Here is an 18,046-nt window from a genome sequence, read left to right as displayed (position 1 = left end):
CCGCTGCCCCCCACCGCCACCCCCAGCCGTGTCCCCCCACTCGGTGCCCCACAGTCACCCCCAGCCGTGTCATGTCCCCACTGCTGCCGCCCCCAGACGTGCCCCCAGCTATATGCTCCTCCCGGCAGCACTGCTGCACGACTGGGCCAGCTCCTGGGGTCCTACGTGGCAAGGGGGGTGTGCGACACCCACCACAGGGGGGTTTCCCAGGGGACCCGACACCCCAGGACCCGCTGCCACAAGGACACGCTGCAGCCTGTGGGGTTTGCATGTTTTAATTAATGATGGTTTAGGAGAGATGTGGGTAAGAGTCACCGGAGACTCACAAGCTCCGCCAGCCCCCCACACACATGCTGATGTGGGGGTGGCTGGTGACAAAACGGAGCCTGGTGGGTGCCAGCACTGCTTGTACCCCGCCGTCCTCTCAACACCAGGGTTTTCCAAGGGCTGCCGCGGTGGGCACTGGCAATGAGACACGATTACAAACCTACACACAGCACAGCATCGCTCTGCTGGGGGAGAGCTGCACGTGGAAAGCAGGAAACGCTGAGAGCAGGGACATGCAAGCAGTCCTGACGGGTGCTGGGCACTGCAGCACTGGGCTGCCAGGCCACATGGATGAAGAGGCTTTTGAGCCTTTCTTAAGACTTCTCCGGCATTTTCTGTGGGCTGTGGCCAGCCACTGGATTGTGGTTGCACGGTAATCATGACCAAGCCGCTCTGAGACAAGCCATGTGGGAGCTACCTGAAACCCAGAGTCCAGCAGGGAAAATGCAGCCAGAGCACCTGGGCCTGAATCCTTCATGGCTGACGTGAAGTGACACAACTAAGCCTAGCAACATTCTGCAGTGTGATAGGTGTCTTCTGGAAACCCAGCACCATCCTTTGCAAAAGCTCAGGAAACAGAGCAAGACCTTTTCTATTGACCTTTTAGCTGACAGATGCTAGAAAATATTGTTGTGTATTCCTAAAAAAAGAAACAAAAGTCTCACAAGGGCTTGTGAGCATCACTTGCAAAGTGCTCCCACAGCTGCAGTGCTCAGGCCTCTGCCAGACGCATCCTCTGCTCCACCTCGTAGCTAATATTTTGGGCAAGACCTTAGGCACTGTGCTCCCCATCCTTTATCATCTACCTCCTGCGCTTTACTTGGGGAGCACTTTGAGAGCAAGTGGTAAATATACGCAATAGCTGCTGTTTTCCTCCTGAGGCTGTTGCTTATTTCTGAAAAAATCAGCAAACAAGTCAATGATTAAAGCATCCCTGAATCACTACCTCCCCCAAGCCCAGCTGAAAAGGCAGGGTATGAAATAGCTGCATCACCTGTGGTCGTGGCTCTACCATCAAGCTGAAGCATTCAGCTGAGCAGCAAAACCAGCCAGCTGCTGACGTGGGGGTGAAAAAGGGGGAAGAAAAGGCCTTGGAGTTAGGCAGCAGTTCACGAGTCACTGCTCCTCCCGGGTGTGCCAGCTGCTCCAGGGGGGCCGCTGCTTCTGCTTGGGTCCAGGCAGCTTTCTTGCCCTTATCGCACTATGTTGGCAGGAATCTCATGTTACTGTGCAGTAAGGGAGTGATGTGGTTTTTCAGTTTCCCTTTTGAGGGGAAAAGGATGGGTCTGGCACTCCAGAAAATGAGCGTTTCTCATTTCATTATGATGGGGAAAATTTTCTGCCATCTCTGCTCTGCTCTTGTTTGTCCTAGAGCTTGTGAGAGCTCAGTGTCTCCTCTGTCACCTCAGGCACATCCTGGACCACAGCACTTGCTATCAGGTCTTCCCTTTGCTGGGCAAAAAGATGTAATTTTTAAGCTCACATGAAAATGTCAGTGGAGATGTGGTGAACTTTGCAAGTTGAGTAACAACCATTACAGCCTACATTTTACCTTGTAGCATTACCCCTACACTTTACCTGGCCTGTTGTGAAATTTTGACACCTATCTGCTATCATAAAGTTGAAAAACCCAACCAGTCCTTCCTTCCCCAACAACCTTTCCCCAGCTTATCACCCAGCATTTCCTGTCTCACAAATTCACGGTCCCTCTTCTGAACACCCACAAGGCCCAAATCCAAAGACAGACCTGGCACTGGGGATCTCGCTGGAAGCGAAGCCACCTGCTGGCACCTGCAGAGCAGGGGAACAAAGCTGCAGCCCCAGTTTCACATAGCTCCTGCTCCCCGTCACTTCTCAGTGTGCACCAGTGTACCCTGCGTCTGCCACACCCCCTGCAGATACAGATCCATGCTGCGCTTTGCGGCACAGACAACTTTGAGGGGCTTGTGTGGCGCTCTGATGTGCCCTCTCCGTGATGCTTCCACAGGGTTTTGCTAAGCACTCTGTTCTCTCCTGGATTTCAATGGCCCTGTGTGAAATGGTGCCGCTTGTGGATTCACAGCATGTTGCAATGGATGTCCATCCCATGATGGCATGATCAGATCAAAATGCATCACTCCAAGGAGGCCTGAGTGCTTCAGTCCTGCCTACAGAAAGGTGCTAGGATCACCTACTGGCATAGACCTCTGAAATCTCCATTGTGAGCAGAGATAAGTACACCAAAGCGCTAGGATCTTCTGAGAGAGGCAGAAATTCCATTGCTTGGTTCACTTCCCATTACACACAGGCAGCCACAAGCTTGTAAACTCCACAGTCTCTTCTTGTTTATTTTGGGTAACAGGAACCAGTTTATTTTGGTGTCAACCATCCCTCCCTGCCAGAGGCAGCAGACACAGCCCTGAACACCCCTCACAAAACTTGCTGCTGTTACAAGTGCCACCGTGCTCTGCAAAGAGTTCTAGCTTAGGAGAGATGTGCTGGATGCACACTGAAAATTCAGATAACCCTTCACAGGGTGGACAGCATGCCAGGGATTTAATTATATTTCAAAGTACACATTAGCTCTGAAATTCAGGGACCACAAGGAATTTAACCTCCCCTCCCATGCAAAACATCTGCCTTCCCAGCTGTGTGGCAAGCCTATACACAAGGACTCTCTCCCCTGGTCTACAAAACCTCACCCACCTTTCCCCTTGCTGGGACTGAGCTGTGGACTGTGTTCAGGGCAAAAAATAGCAGTATTTGTCACATGTAGGAGAATAAAATTGGTTGCATCAAACAGGATAAACATTATTTGGGTTGAAAGATTTCAGATTAAAGCCTCAAATGCAGAGCGTAAATTCACTGAAGTGTCTCGGAGGAAGCTGAGATTGGGTTTCTGCTATCTGAAACACTTTGAGCACAGAAGTGATGCTAGAAAACCTACAGCCTGCCGGTGAGCCCCAAAAGGGGTGTCTCTACCTCTTTTAAACAGAATCCAACTGCATCAGACTGGGATGGATACTGATTCAGATCTCATTAGGAAAAGGGATAACTAAATAAACAAAATTGCCTTCCTTGTATGGGTTAATTCACCATCTGCATTCAGCACCCTTTTGCCAGCTGCTGCCTGGGCTGTTCAGCCAACCAGCTTGGAAAATGACCTAAGGAAACTGAATTCTTGGGTGCTCCTGGTTTTAGGCATCCTGCGGTGCAGGAGAGCTTGCTCCTTTCTATGTAACAAAGCAGGAACAAAGGAAAGGAGTCACCTATTTGGAGCTGAGCTAAGGCACTAATGATGCAGTAGGTGAGGAAAGAAGAAACACAGCAGGAGGAGGGCAACTTCCCAGCCATGATGTCCCAAGATCATTGTTCTCTTTGCTCAATTCCCTTAAAAAACCCAATGTTATCTCTATAGAAAAGGAGGAGCTAATACAGTATTATAGTATCCCTGTTGGGGTTTAATTTTAAGGTTATTATTTTTTTGTTCTCCCAGAGAGATTTGCTTCAGGTATCAAAGTCACATGAGCTGTTTCTGAAGTGGATTTTGGTGAATGCAGGCAGAGCTATCTGAGCAGCTCTGGCTCATCACAGCTCTGTGTGGATGCCTGTTCTGTTGTTTTTCCCCATGATTTCCCAGAAAATAAGAAGCCTGCCTCTGTCACTTTTTGGCATGATACTGAGATAAGCCACTGTGCTGTGCTGACCCAATGGGTGCAGTCTCTCCTATGCACAGCAGACGTGTTCCTGTCGTCATCACAGCTTGATAAAGATCGATGATGTCTGGCTTGTCTTCTGCCCTGTGTCGTTGAGGGGGAAAACGCTAGAGATGGCTACATCCACAATTCCTTGGCAGAGCTCTGTATACAGCTTCCTAAGAGACGAGAGGGAGATAATCAGATGCCCAGGCAGGACAAACCAGCAGAGCCCCGACCAATTTTTACATAAACATGCGTTCTTCCTAGCAAGATCTACAAGATCCTGCTCCCATTACGGGTAGCTCCAGGGCAGCAAACAGGAGGGTGACATCTCTTCTGCCTCCTCCCTGCCTACCCCAGCAGCTGTCTTCTTTTCAAAGAACTGAATCTCCAGCATTGCTCTCTGCCAGACAGGACCACAGAACCCATTATCTAAGTTTACTGTCAGAACAGGCTCCTGGGCAGAGTCTCCACATCCTCAGGCCTCAGACCTGAGTCACCACAAGATGCATGGGGGTAGCCAACAGCTGAGTACCCCCTGTACCAGCCTTCCAGCTCAGGGAGTCGTGATTTATCACATCAGACCCCATTCACATGGGGATGTGCCCCATAGGCACTGCTCTGATGCATTCATGGTTTGATGAAATGCTGCACTGCGCTGCAGCTGCGCACATCAGCTTGTGACCAGGCACAGAGACTTCACAGGACCCTTCAGAAACGTGGGATGTGTTTCACCATGGCATGGCTCAGGCAGAGCAGCATTAGGGAGGAGAAAGACAAGGTGTTTGAGAAATGAGTTAACAATAGCTTCACTTTCTGCTGAAGGAAATACATGTGTAATCTCCCTGAACATGCTGGCATCTGGGACATTTTTAGCACCAGAGCTGTCTTTACTAGGATTAACAATGTCTTTCACTCTATGTCTTTGGGGCTACATGACAGTAAGATGCTTTTTCAGCTCCTGGGAACATTACTGCTTTCAACAGCCAATTTTTGTCTCTTAAATGGGAGCTGTGTGATTTGGGTGCTTCAAATTCACATAATCCTGAGGAGGAGAAGACATAAATAGCCAAAACCCTACCTCAGCTGCTTTTGATGGCTTCCAAGTGCCCATGGAGGCACAAAGCAAACGGGGCATTGCTGCAACCCAAATCTACCCAGCAACAACCAAATTCTATCCATACAGCAACACAAGGAGGTGCAATGCAGTATTGCACCATGGTGCACATGGTGAATAGGGCATCCTGCACACATAAAGCTCACTCAGCCCTAGCTCTGAAAAGGCTGCTGAACAGGCTCTCTGTTAAGTTTGACCTGAATTTTTTGTCTACTGTTAGCGGTGATGTAATCTAATTGATATCTAATCTATGTCTAATCTAATCAAATTCTAATGTAGTGATGTACAGCCTGTTCTGTTTGGCTGGGCCTGTGTACGATACAGATGCCCATTTAGCAAAGATTTCCAGTCTCCCGCAGTTGTTTCAATCACATAATACAGCACCTCCAGCTGTGCCTATGCAGAGATGCTCATGGCCACAGCTGTTGGGCTGACCCAGCCTTCCTGTGACTGGTGGATGCTTTGATCCAATGTCTGCAGCATCCACAGTGTGCTCTGGGGTCCTGCTGCCTGCAAATTCACTCACTTTCAGCTGCTGCACTTAATGCTACTCATCATGTGTTCAGCTAACGACCAGCCACCAGTGGCTTCACAATAGAGTCTGAGAAACCACCTGTCCCCCAGAGTGTTAATTCAGCAACATAACTTCAACTCAACAGCATTGGTAACAATGACCGAAGTTATATTCAAACCCATTTGTCCAAAACCTGAGGTTAGCACCCCATCTCACATGGGAAAGAAGATGGGGGATACCAAATACAGTGACAGGAGCAACAAACTTCATTCAGCTGGCACTTAGAGCAGTGCCTGGTATGGGTTAGCCTGGAAAACTCCTCTGCCTTTCACTTTCTTCCACCTTTTTCACTGGGAGCTAGGTCCCAGCCATATTTTTGGTGAAGCAATGAATGGTGGCATCACAAGGGTACTACAGAAACTGATTACTCACTGGGCACATGCTGGGGCCCCATTAACTTCTATCAGCCAGACCTTCAGCTCCTCATCCACCATGAAGTCAAAGCCAAAGAGCTGGAAGCTCTGGTAGTGAAGATGCTTTGTGCTGATTGCAGGCTCTATACACATAAGGCAGCTTCTGTGAAGGTAAAACAGAAACCCAAGATTAAAAGCCCTGCAGACACACCTGCCACACTGCAGCTTCTGAGGGCACGTGTATAGCACAGTTGAGTGGAGGGGTCCCCTGGTGCCCTGGGACTGCCTCAAATCACAAACTAAACCAACACACATCATGGTGACCAGGTCCATCGTGCAATCATCAAAACACATGTGGGGACACACCTGAGTTAACTCCTAAAGAGCTGAGTAGTAGCATCTACCCTCACTACCTCACTAGGCAAGTTGAAAAACATGATGCTCAATTTGAACCTGGAGCAGAAGGCAGAGCCACAAAGGGCTGCACCAGGTCCCCAAGGAACTGCCACTGACGGCTCATTTGCCTCTGAGTCCCTCAAAGATTGTGCCATGTCTTTTGGTGTAAATAACAGCAATGGGGTACTTGCAAAGTAAATTCCACCGTAAAGGATCACTTTATCAAGACCTGGATTCTCTGCAGGACCATGACCTCCCAGATCTCTCTCCAGGCACGTTCTGTGCCCAAGAGATAGCTGGCTCTACGTGGACTAAGATGACCTATGCCAATGAGATGTGCTGCTGCTTGCTGATGTGGGGGGAAGCAGCGAGATCCTGCAGACTTGAGTCCAGCTTCCCTTCCCCTCTTACACCTTACACATTTTTTAATCTCAGCCTCTCCCAGCACTGTCTTTTGACCCACCCTCTTCCCTTACCAAGTGATCTCACTCCATCCCTCTTCAGCCACAGCTGACAAAATGCAGACACACTGACACGTACCCTTGAAAGAACAGCACCTAAGGAGGTCCCTTTTCATTGAGCAATCACATTGCTCAAAAACATTTGTTTATGGCTTTTTCTTAATCTACACAACTGAAACCCTCCCTTGTTGGGTCTGTGCTTCCCCAGCTGTGCTCATACACATTCCCAGTCGCTGAAAGGTTAAGTTCCCCTATACAACAGGCAGCTGACTACCTTATTATGTGTTTGATTTGCAGTAAGATGCTATTCTCAAGCGTTGTGTTCAGGGCATCCATCAGATACTGGTTGAACTCCTCGAAGAACATTTCATTCCCTTCCTCATACCGCCCGTAGTTTTTGGAATATTCCTTCTGAATGCAGTGATTGGTCAAGTGGCAGGTTTTATCCTGGAAATTAGCACTGTTATATGGTTCGGAAGAGGTCCGCAGGACACCCTCTCTGTAGAGGTAGATATTATATTGATGATCCACAAGAACCCAGCTCCTGGGGAGCGAGAAAACAAACACTAGTCTCAGTAACTTAAAAAGAAACAGCATGAAAACGAAAAATGGTTATTACAAAAGCAGAAAAGGTTACCTGATGTCAAACTTGCGATGCCCTGGCTCTAAAAGCAGAGGCCTCTCCAGGTATTTCTGAATCACATGCACTTGTCCCTGCTCATCAATGAAGTCCAGGAGCTCTGCAGCCTCTGAAGAAATCAGGATCCCTTCCCCTAGCACAGAAAAACGAAGACAAAATTAGGTAGAGGATCCTCCTACCTTTGCTGGAAGTTTTTCAGGGCCCAAGTGAACCATGGCTCATTTGCCCAAAAAGCCACATGACATGCAAGTACCCATGTCCCCAGGGCTGGTTGGCACCCAAGTGATGTCATGCTTGCTGAATATCAAGCAGTTAATCGCAGATGGATCTCCCTGTTAGCATGGCATGGGGCATCTGGCTCCCCAGTAACCAGAGCTAACAGAAACGGGAACCAAGTGTACTGAGATGGCATGGCCTGCCTGGGGCTCGTCTGCAGGGGAGTGCCTGCCTAGGTGCAACAGCAGACGGGGACTTTGGCAAGCAGTGAGGCAACTGCTTGGTTTGGGGGAATCTTCTTCCTTTTCCAGCAATTTTTTCACCTGGCCTTACCAGGGGTGTGGGTAGCAACAACACTTGTTGAATTTTGTTTTGTTGAATTTTGTTTTGTTTTCCCCTGTTTTTCAGCAGTTTGGAGAACAGGGGCTTTGGCAGGTTTTTGGGTTGGTTTTTTTTTAGGAAGGTTTTTGGGTTTTTGTCCTAGACTCAGACTTTCTGCCCCTGCCTGGCTTCTCGGGCTGCCAGAGGCAGTCACACTTCTGCAGTGTTGCCTTGCTCATCAAGCTGATTTAAATCACTATTAAAATCATTGCTGAATTAGGAAAAGAACTGTCTCAAAATGCTCATCCACATAGTCAGTATTTTCCCCTGCTGTGGAAGCTTTTCATTAAAGAAATTACATGTGCCATTTAAATACTGCCACATTTTGGCTGAAGCTGTCACTGTCCATTTCCTGCAAGAGTCCAGATATGAAACTGCTGTTGCAGAGCAATGAAGAGGGAACAGATCCCTTCTAGGATTTGATAAAGGGATGGCATGGTGCCACATGAGGGATAAACCAGCTCAGCTAAAATTATCTAACACTTCTCTGGCATGATGTCCAGTCCTCAGGCATTCAGTTGACTTTTTGGACTAAAGCTGATGACTTAGTCTTAACTTTGTGCTGAGCGTTTTGGAGGAAATAGTGAAAAGAAACACTTTTCAAGGGAGCAGTGTGGGGAGAACGCAGGTTTGGAGCACAAGATTTGACAGGATCATCCCATGGAAAATGCTCCGAGCTGTGATTCCTGAAGGTCAATGTCAGTACAGCCCTGCAGGTGCTTTCACTGCTCCCTGCTCTGCATACAGGAGTCACAGCTTCCCAGCCCTACTGACCCCCTACCTGTCCTTGCGTTCTCTACCAAAAGGAAGTCCTTCAAATTATCTCTCACCCATGTTTTATGCAAAGGGGGAGATTTTTTTAGTCCCCTGATCACAGCAGAGCAGGCACAAACTTGCATTGGTACAACTGCAGGCTGTGCGCTAGGGGAAGGAGGGAAACAACATCTCTGTAAGTCAGTAAAGCCCCTGCCTTGGGAAGATCAGCAGGCACCTGTCCAGCACTAGACAGTGAATCAAGGGAGAGGTCAGCCTAACTGTGCACCTAGTCAGCAACCCAGTGAGGCAGCAAAGCAGCTTATGTGGGGCAGCTGTCCCTCCTCTCAAAGGAAACATCAAAACCTCTAGCTACAGTTGAAAAGTCTCTCAACTTTTAAGTTAGGACATCCTAAACCTTTAATTTCCCTTTTACTGATGGACAACCACACTTCCACTAGACCTGTCCTGAGTTAGGGGCTGTGCCCGAGTCAAGATCTGCCTTGGCAATTAACTTCACCAAGGTTTCTTCTTCATCAGAAGTAATCCCTAGACATTGAAAACTTCCCTCTAGAAGATTAACACGAGGCTCTTTCCACCTTAATTCCCAGCTTATGTTCTTCAGCACACTGATAAATATGGAAGTTTACCCTGCTTTAATGCAGAAAAGGTGGGATCACACTTGAATAAAGGATGGAGAGTCTAAAACTCCCCGACCGACAGCAAACCAAAGCAATGGCCTTTTCAGTTGCCCACAATGACTCTTTGCCAGACTGTTAGACCATACAAAAACACATTCCCCCACTGGCATAATGAAAGGGCTCACTGCCCCTTCCTCCCTGATGAAGATGAGCATACCCTTCTGATGCTTCTTGGTAACACAGCCAAGAGAGCACAGCAACGAAGGAAGCCAGAATGAAGGACAGTTTATCATGCAGCCTCCTTACAGCCATCTCTGGCTTTCACACTCTGGTGATTTTAGAAAGACCGCATCAGAGATGACTCTGCAAATTTGAGTAATACATGTTGGCTTGTTCCCTTTGGAAAGGCCAGGTCCTTCCTCGGGCTGGGCTCTGCTGCCTGGGGCCTGCACACATGGCAAGGCCATTCTGATAACGTGCCCATGACACCGCTGAACTGACAGACAGCACATAGCTACCAAATTATTACATCTATAGCTGTGTCCGGCCGTCTCATCTAACTGCTCATTATTTCTGTAGAGTAAGCAATGCAATGACCCTGGCACAAGAAGGACACATTACCACTCCATTGCCTTATTCAAATTAAAGGGACATACAGGCACTGCATTGCTTGTCTTTGCTCTGGTACCTTCCCCTGAGGCTTGCACGTAATTTTGATGCACCGAGCTCGTGGCTGCTCAGCCAGTCTCTCAGTGTGACCATGGGTAGGTCACTGGCACCAGGCATCTGCGTTTGGCTGAAAGACAAGCAGCAGTATTTCTGCCCAGGTGAAATCAGGCTTAGCTGCAGCACTGAGAGTTGGGGTCCTTGCCCGTTAAGCCTGCTGTCCTGCCTGCTGCCCTCCCCCACACATTCCATTCTGCTCCCTGTTATCACCTGCTCTCCAAATTCCCCTTGCCTGCTGCCTTCTCCCTGCAAACTTTCCTGTGTTTTTGAGGTGCATGTGTAGAAAACTGGAGGTCCTTTCACTGCCATCCATGTCCCAGGTAGCATGTGCATGTTATAATGCTTGCCAGGCTGCCAAACAGACAAAGAAAAGCCCTAAGCTGGCTTAACTGGCATGGATTTGGTAGGTGAAGCCCTTCACAGACAGGCTAGATACCAGCTGGGCTCAGCCAAACCCCAGGACTCTACCGATCAAGTAAGGAGTAAGGAATAATGAGCAGGTGGCTCATTTTGCTGGAGAATGAACCTTTGGCACCAGCTGAAGACTTGGCGATCCACACATTGCCTTCTTTGCTTTCCCGCCGCCTGTTGTAAGCTGCCAAGAAAACTTCCCGCTCATCTGTCCTTGTGTTGTTTATGAGATGGCGAATCCCATTCTGTGCTGGAGCCACGGGGGTCTTCAAGTTTGTTGGGTAAATCACATATGACTCAGGGAACCATGTGCAGGACTCCGATAGTTCAGGGCTTGTCTTGATTAGCCTGGGTGAAGAGAGACAGGCTGTTAATCTCCAGAGTGCCTCCACCTGCACAGACATCATTTAATAAGTAAAAATCATTAACTGTGCTCTTTTGTTTGGTGATGAACAACAGCTTACAGATAGCCTGTGCCAAATTACTATATTTTCCTTAGACCCCTGAAATTAGGGCTTCCCTAAAGATGATATGGCAACCTCAACCTGCAGCCGAGCACTGCTCTTTGAACTAGACCTGCCTGCTTTCATTAAATACTTTGTAGATACTGGGGATATCATGAAACAATCAGTGGAGGAGTTTCCACTTAACTAGAGCTTATGGTGCATTCCCTGCATTGTCTCTGCACAAGGGAACTGAAGAGGTGCGTTTGCTAACACAGAACAGGGCAGGAAGGATGCTGTGATCACAACCGGCAAAAGGGAGGCCAGGGCAGCAATGTTCCCTAAGGTGCTGCTTAGCTCTTGATCCCAATCCCCACTGAGATCCATTCAGGTATCCCAGTTGTGCATGAAGACCACCAGGAACCCACAGAAAGCAAGGACACCAATCCACATTTCGTGTCCCAGGGTGTCTGGGATCCCCCTTGCATCATGCAGCCTCCGATCCCTGACACATCTCTACCACCAGTAAAGTCTAGAGATGCCAGGAAACTCCTGTCGGTGGAGGCCAGGCCTGTTTTCTTTCAGTCAAGGGAGCTGCCTGCCTTTCTGAATGCTCTCTCTGTGCTTTGCTTAAGGCCTAAAGTAGAGCTCATGACTTGTTGACTCTCTCCATGCATTTGTGCCTCTCTGTTGAAATGCCAGCCAGTCAGCAACACCCTGGGAGCCCCGAGGAACATCATTTGTAGTCCCTTGGGTTCATAAGCAGCTTGATCTATGGTTGAGTCCCCAGTTGAAAAGGCCAGCCAAGCTCTGGGAGAGAAAAAACAGGTGTGGAAGACTTTTCAGCACTGCCTCCAGACCACAAGCCACAGAGAAGTCCAGCTGGGGAGCACCGTGAGTGCTTGTTTAAAAAATGCTCTGCTAGTTCCTGACAAACACCATCACCACTGCAAAGAAAGCACCTGGAACTCTGTTCTTTGCAGGGGAAGGAGAGAGGCCTCGGATCAGCACACAGTCTTCAGGACTGCATCAGCAAGAGGCAGCACTTGGAACAATGTGGAATCAAATGCCTGAAGGAGGCCGAAAGCTCTGACATGAAGATGCCTTAATGGCCGCAAAGTTTGCACAGGGACAAGCGTATTCTGCAATGAAAGCTCCTCTGCATTTCCCCAGGAGACCCTGGTACAGCCGGTCATGCAGAAATAAGTCCCAGAGCTCTTTCTGGAGATGTCTCCAAGCATTTGTTTGACCAACAAATCTGATTAGCTAAAGGCATATTAGTGTCTCATCTCTGGATGAAACACAGAATAAAAGGAATAGGTTTTTAATTAAATGTCTCCAAGGAAAAAGAGCAGATACGTTATTTTTTTCTTTTGATTTGGCTCTAATCTGATTCAATACACTCTATGGTTTCAAGCAGACATAATTCAGTGGAACAGCACTTCCCCTGAAGTTACAAAGAGGTCTTTCTGCACTCAGATAGCTTTACAGACCAACAGAGGAGTCAGAAGACAGCATGTGCTAGGACACTCCCTGGGCAGCTGTTCTGTGAAATACCCTCCAAACAGGTTCAACACTCAACAACAGTTAGAAGAAAAATTTCTGCCAATCCCATGTAACATTTCAGTGAATTTCTTACTTCACCAGAGATGCTTTGCGGCACAGCTTGTCTGCTCCCCTGTAGTAATTCACCAGCTGCACAAGTCCAGGTTCATGGCCTAAAATGGGGGAACAAAGAGATCAGTCAAACTCCTCACTTAATGAAGACAAACCACCTGCTTGGTGCAAAGGATCTGTGCAGTAGGGAAGGGAAAGGCGGCTGTTTCCTTGCCCTGCATCATAGAAACAGGCTCTAAGCTGGTGCTGGCTCCTGCGGTTTCCTTTCTTTTAATTATGAAAAAGCATGCATTTAACCAGGTCTAGTCTGAATCCGATACTTCCATTTTCCAAAGGAAAATAATAATTTCCTAATTCACATGGAACTGGCAGCACCACCCAAAAACATTCTCCATTTGCTGGTGGGAGTTTTTAAAAGCCAAGATTTCAGTTACTCTTAAATGCAGTAGAAGGATGCAGGGAACCACACCATGCTGCAAAGATCACAGCTTGGGAAAGGGCCTTGTTTCTTTGTCACATGCAGCAAGATTCCCTGTTGGACCCAATATCACAAAACACTGGGAAGCATTAGAAGATTGGGAGTCTTGCTTCCCTCTGCCAGTTTGCAGCAAGCCCCCTCAGATAGCTGGGGTGGGAAGGAACCTCTGGGGGTCTCTGCTCTAAACACCTGTTTGGTCAAAGTCTGAGTAGCTCAAGGATGAAGATTCCACTGCTTCTACAGGTCCTTGTTCCAGTGCCTGACTTGCCATCCTGTGTCCCCCTGACTATCCTGATGGCCCCTGCTGGAGTCACTCCAGAGCATCTATGCCTTCCTTGCAATGGGAAGTCCCAAACTGGTCCCAGTATCCAGCTGTGGCCTCACAAATGCCAAATAGATGGGTATCTCCTCATCAACACTAGACTTCACACCACAGCCTGTACTCCTTCACCTTCTCACACTATATGAATGCTTGTGCTCAGCTGGAAGCTCTCTAGGGGGGACAGGACGGCAGCAGGTGTCCAAAGGGTAACGCTAATCAAGGCAATGCCACACAGCCTCTCTCACGTAACCAGTGCAGCTGAACACGGACGTGCAAGAGGCAACTGATGCCTGGGGCAATACCTGGGTGACTGGTGACAACAACCGACAAGAGCATCAACAGGGAAAACATGCCAAAAAACTGCTCTGGTTTTAAATGACCTAGGACCAGGGTGATCCCCCAAGCATGGCAGTTACTTCCATCTCCATCTCCTCTTTTCAAAGAAAATGCTTGTGGGAGTGATTTATACCCTGAAAAAGGATTCAGGGTTTTAGTTATCCTCCTTGGGGTTTGCCTGGGAAAAAGGGCTTGGGGCAAACATTACCCTAAAGATGAGGCAGCTGCAAGATCACAGAGAGTGAATATCTATTTCCACTCCAAAGTCACAGCCCTGACCTGGATCACTTTTTTGTTCACAGATCTTAAAATGTAAGATAGCTGAAAAGCATCTTCCAGAAAAGATCTGTAACTTCAGACACTTCCATGTATAGTCAGCACTGCCAGGCACTAATTTACTGAAATAAATTAGTAAAAAATGATCAAATTTCCTTCTGTTCTCAGTTTTCGCTTGACTCCTGGAGGAACTGAGGTCCAGAAGGAGATAGCCACCCAGAGTGGTGGTATGCTGCACAGTGGTCAGCCCATCCTGTTACCGATGACAAGAGGAATGGGGCTGGTGGGAGGGGGAGGATGGAAGTGGCTGAAACCACCTGCTTTGAAATCACTGCTGCTGGATAACTGACCTGCTGGGAGGCACATCCGTGTTGGTTTCCTGAGATTTCCTCCATGGAGCAGTGGGCTGCAATGTGGAGCCTGGTGGCTGGCAAGGAGGGACCACTGGGCAGAAAGAGGAACGGATTCTCGGGCATATTGTAAGGTCTGCATCATGCACTTAGCAGGGTTAAAAGCTGCCAAGGCACTGAGCAAACTGCCAATTCTCCCGTGGCTGGCAGGGAACAGTCCAGCATCCTCTGCTCCATGAGGCCTCTGCAGTCTCTTCTTCCTCTCCCTCCCCCTCCTTAGCACAAACTGCTTTTCCATTAGATACAGCCTCGGATGCAGACACACACAGCTTAAGGGCACAATCATCCAAGAATTAGGCTATCAGTGAGAGCAACAGAAGCCCCTGCAGCTGGACAGAAGCAGGGGTACATGCTGAGAGTCCCCACGTCAAATGACTGAGCTCAGCCCCTAAGTAATGCAAATCCCTACAGTTCCCTGAATTAATGTCTGCTTGCACTGACTACACCCTTTATGAAAACCAAACCATGTCAGCTTTGATGCAACAGTTGCTCAAGAGAACAGCTTTAGGAAGATGCACCAGAGAAGATACAGCTTTTTGGAAGAGGTACCAAAATAACCATGTTATTTTTGGTCTGAATCTACTGATTTCAGGCAATCAGCTCCTGCTGTAGGAGGATGAGTTAAAGAAGCCAGAGCCATAGCATCATCCCTTCTCCATGGGTTATAGATGTATCTTGGCCCAGGCATCCCATGGCAACACATGCTGAAGAGCTCACTGAAGCACTTCCATCAACCCAGGGCTCCTTCGAAGGATGGAAGGGGTTAGTAAGAGATGGCCACGAGCCCACCACAGCTGAATGTGCTGTGCACGCCTGCTCACAAAGAACTGTACTTGTTCTGCAATGAAGCCTGATGCTCACAGGCCCTGCCTGCTGCCCACATTAAGGCACAGGTCTGCTTGCTGTGCCTGGCTACTGTGTGTGAGCATCTGCACTGCTTAAGCCTCTACCAGTGTTTCCCTGCCTGCTGTAAACACCCTGACACAGGGAGGTGACCAGATGGCATTGCCATGTGATGGGGGACTTTCTACTCACAAACGTACGTGGAAACAAGGGAAGAGTTGCTGGAGCTGATGACTTTCAAAGCAGAAAGAGCGGTCAGTGCTGGGTCTTGACTGCAAGAAAGCAGCTGCAAAAGCCGCCCTACCCTGGAGCTTCTGGGGCAAGGGGGCTCCGATGTTTCTGCAACCAACAGCTGTGCAGCAGAATCACCCCAGGAAGGAAGCAAGCAGGGCCAAAGGCTGGGGGGAGGCCAGGAGGGCCCTGCCAGCCATCAGATACAGACATAGGGGACTACAGGAGGGAAACGCACTGCTCTGATGGGGTTCGGCAGAGTCCTCCTGCCAAACCTGAGAGGCCTGGTGACAGGAGCCAGTGCAGCAGCTGGCATCATGCATGCAGACCTGCTAGCCTCACAGCTCCTAACAGCTCACCCTGAGCCATGGACAATGACAGTGCATATCTGCTCCCCACTGTGCCCTACCACGCTGCCGGTACCTGCCTTGGCTCTCCCCGCTCGCAGGCAGCTCATGGCACTGTCCCTCCCTGCTCCTGAGTTTCTTCCCACCTGGTGGGGTGGAGGGCTGGGGGGTGGCTGTGCCAGCCCTGCCTGCCAGGATCACAGTGCACATGCAAGCAGGGGACAGGCCCGCACAGGGAAGGTCCTGGGGCCCCACGTGCTGGCAGTGTGACAGAGGGGCTCAGGCAGCCGGGGAAGAGGTGATGTGGGGGGTGGCCTGGCCCTACACACACACGGGCTCTGGAACAACCCTCACCCTGTGCCAAGCAGGGACTAGATACACTGTCACCCCCACCAAGCCCCTGCAGAGGAACCAACCGCCCCCCCCCCCGCCCAGTCTCAACTCAGGGTCGAGGACCTGAGGCTCAGACCTGTTCCCTCAGCTGCCCCACACCGCAGAAGCCCCTCCGTGAGAGGGGAGCTCAGCACCGCGACCCCTGCCCACAGCAGGCGGGGACGCCACCAGCACGGCCGCGCTCCCCCCAGCCCGGCGGGGTGACTGAAGCCCCCTGCACTGGTGAAAACAGCCCCCAAAGCACTGCTGTGTGTGTGTGGGGGGTGTGTGCACCCTGAGGGTCTGCGACACACGAGGGAGGGGATCCCCGGGCGGGGTGCGTGTTTTCGGGGGGGCAGCGGTGACAACACGCTGTGGGAGCTCGGAAGGGGGGTCCTGGGAGAGGGAGCCCCTGAGCCCTAGCGGGGGCAGCAGCCCCTGGGCCAGGCCGGTGGCCGCTAAGGACCCTGCCGGGGCGCCGGGCAGGGGCTGCAGGGGGACCCCCGGCCCCCGCCCTTTGTTGCGGGCGGGGCAGGCCGGGCCAGCGGGCGGGTCCCCCGCGGCGGGGAGCCCGGCACGGGACAGGCCCGTGGCCCGGTGACAGGAGGCCTCCCTCCCACACCGCGGGGAGGCTCCGTGCCGGCCACGGGGGGCGGGGGGCAAGAACGGGGACCCTTACCCAGCCTGCCGAAGGGGAGCCGGTTCCTTTCGCCCAGCATCAGGTTGAAGCGCGGGTTGTCCCTCCGGAGCCGCCGCCACTGCCCGCTGCCCAGCAGCAGCCGGCTCACCTCGGCGTACACGCTGCTGCCCTCGTCCCGCACCACGAAGGTGTACATGGCGGCGGGGACGGGCTCCCCCCACCCTACCCCCGGCAGCGCCAGTAGCGCCCCAGGCCCATGGGGCCCCGCCGCCGCCCAGGCAGGGCCCTACGCGGCCGCCGCCGCCTCACTCGGCTCCTCATGGCCGGGGCCGCCGCCCCCACCAGCCTGCCCGGGGCGGGGGCTGACCCGGAAGTAGAACCGCCTCGGAAGAGCGGTGACGTCAGCGAGGTCGCCCGGCGGGCAGGGCTGCTGCTGCGGCCACCGGGGCTGCCGCGGGGTCTTCCCGCCTCGTGTTTTGCGTCCGGCTGCGGGTTAAGCAGCTCTGCGCGGGGAGGCTGGGTCGGGCTGGCCCTCCCGGGCCGGCAGGAATGATGGGGCTCGTCGTCGAGGGCCTCGGGGAAGGCGGAACAAAGAGCGTCCCGTCCCGGTGATGTGAGCCGTGCGCGCTTGGCCTGGCCTCGCTACACTGATCGTCAGCGCCTCCTGCCCATGGCCTTGCCCTGGAGCTGCGCTGACCTCACGGCGCTAAATATCGTAGCCCCTATGGGAAAGACCCAGGCCCGCTAACTAACCCTGCCTCAGAGAGCATGCGTATGGTCAAATAACTTAGGTAATGCAATATGCAAATGTATAGCAAATCGCCTATACGGGCCTGCCCAAGCGCGGCAGGATTTTGTACGTAGTGGTAATGCGAGTACTGTGTGTGCTGCGCCAGCTTTGTTTACCGGCATCCAGACTCACGCAGCTGTAATAAAACAGTGTCTTGTCTCCGTGGATGAGATTGGCTTGTTGCACGCCGGGAACGGATTTGCATTTTAGGGACAGCACCTTGCGCTGCGCCTGTGGCGCTCAGGCCACTTGGGGGGCGCACACCCCC

At 51.0% G+C, this 18,046-nt stretch overlaps 1 protein-coding gene across 1 annotated transcript; it reads right to left on the bottom strand.

The window, feature by feature from the left end:
• Nucleotides 1–2,847: 2,847 nt before the first annotated feature.
• Nucleotides 2,848–17,366, bottom strand: TTL (tubulin tyrosine ligase). Its single transcript, XM_055816378.1, has 7 exons — nt 17,028–17,366; nt 12,756–12,834; nt 10,789–11,021; nt 7,543–7,678; nt 7,180–7,449; nt 6,068–6,211; nt 2,848–4,180 (listed from the first exon to the last, which is right to left on the bottom strand). The coding sequence occupies exons 1-7, from the start codon at nt 17,182–17,184 to the stop codon at nt 4,063–4,065; spliced, it is 1,137 nt and encodes a 378-aa protein (XP_055672353.1). The 5' UTR covers nt 17,185–17,366; the 3' UTR covers nt 2,848–4,062.
• Nucleotides 17,367–18,046: the final 680 nt, after the last annotated feature.

Source organism: Falco peregrinus, chromosome 11 (genome assembly GCF_023634155.1).
Source record: "Falco peregrinus isolate bFalPer1 chromosome 11, bFalPer1.pri, whole genome shotgun sequence".
Taxonomy (NCBI): Eukaryota; Metazoa; Chordata; class Aves; order Falconiformes; family Falconidae; genus Falco; species Falco peregrinus.
Note: the sequence above shows the minus strand (reverse complement) of the source record. Positions and strands in the feature narration are given on the sequence as shown.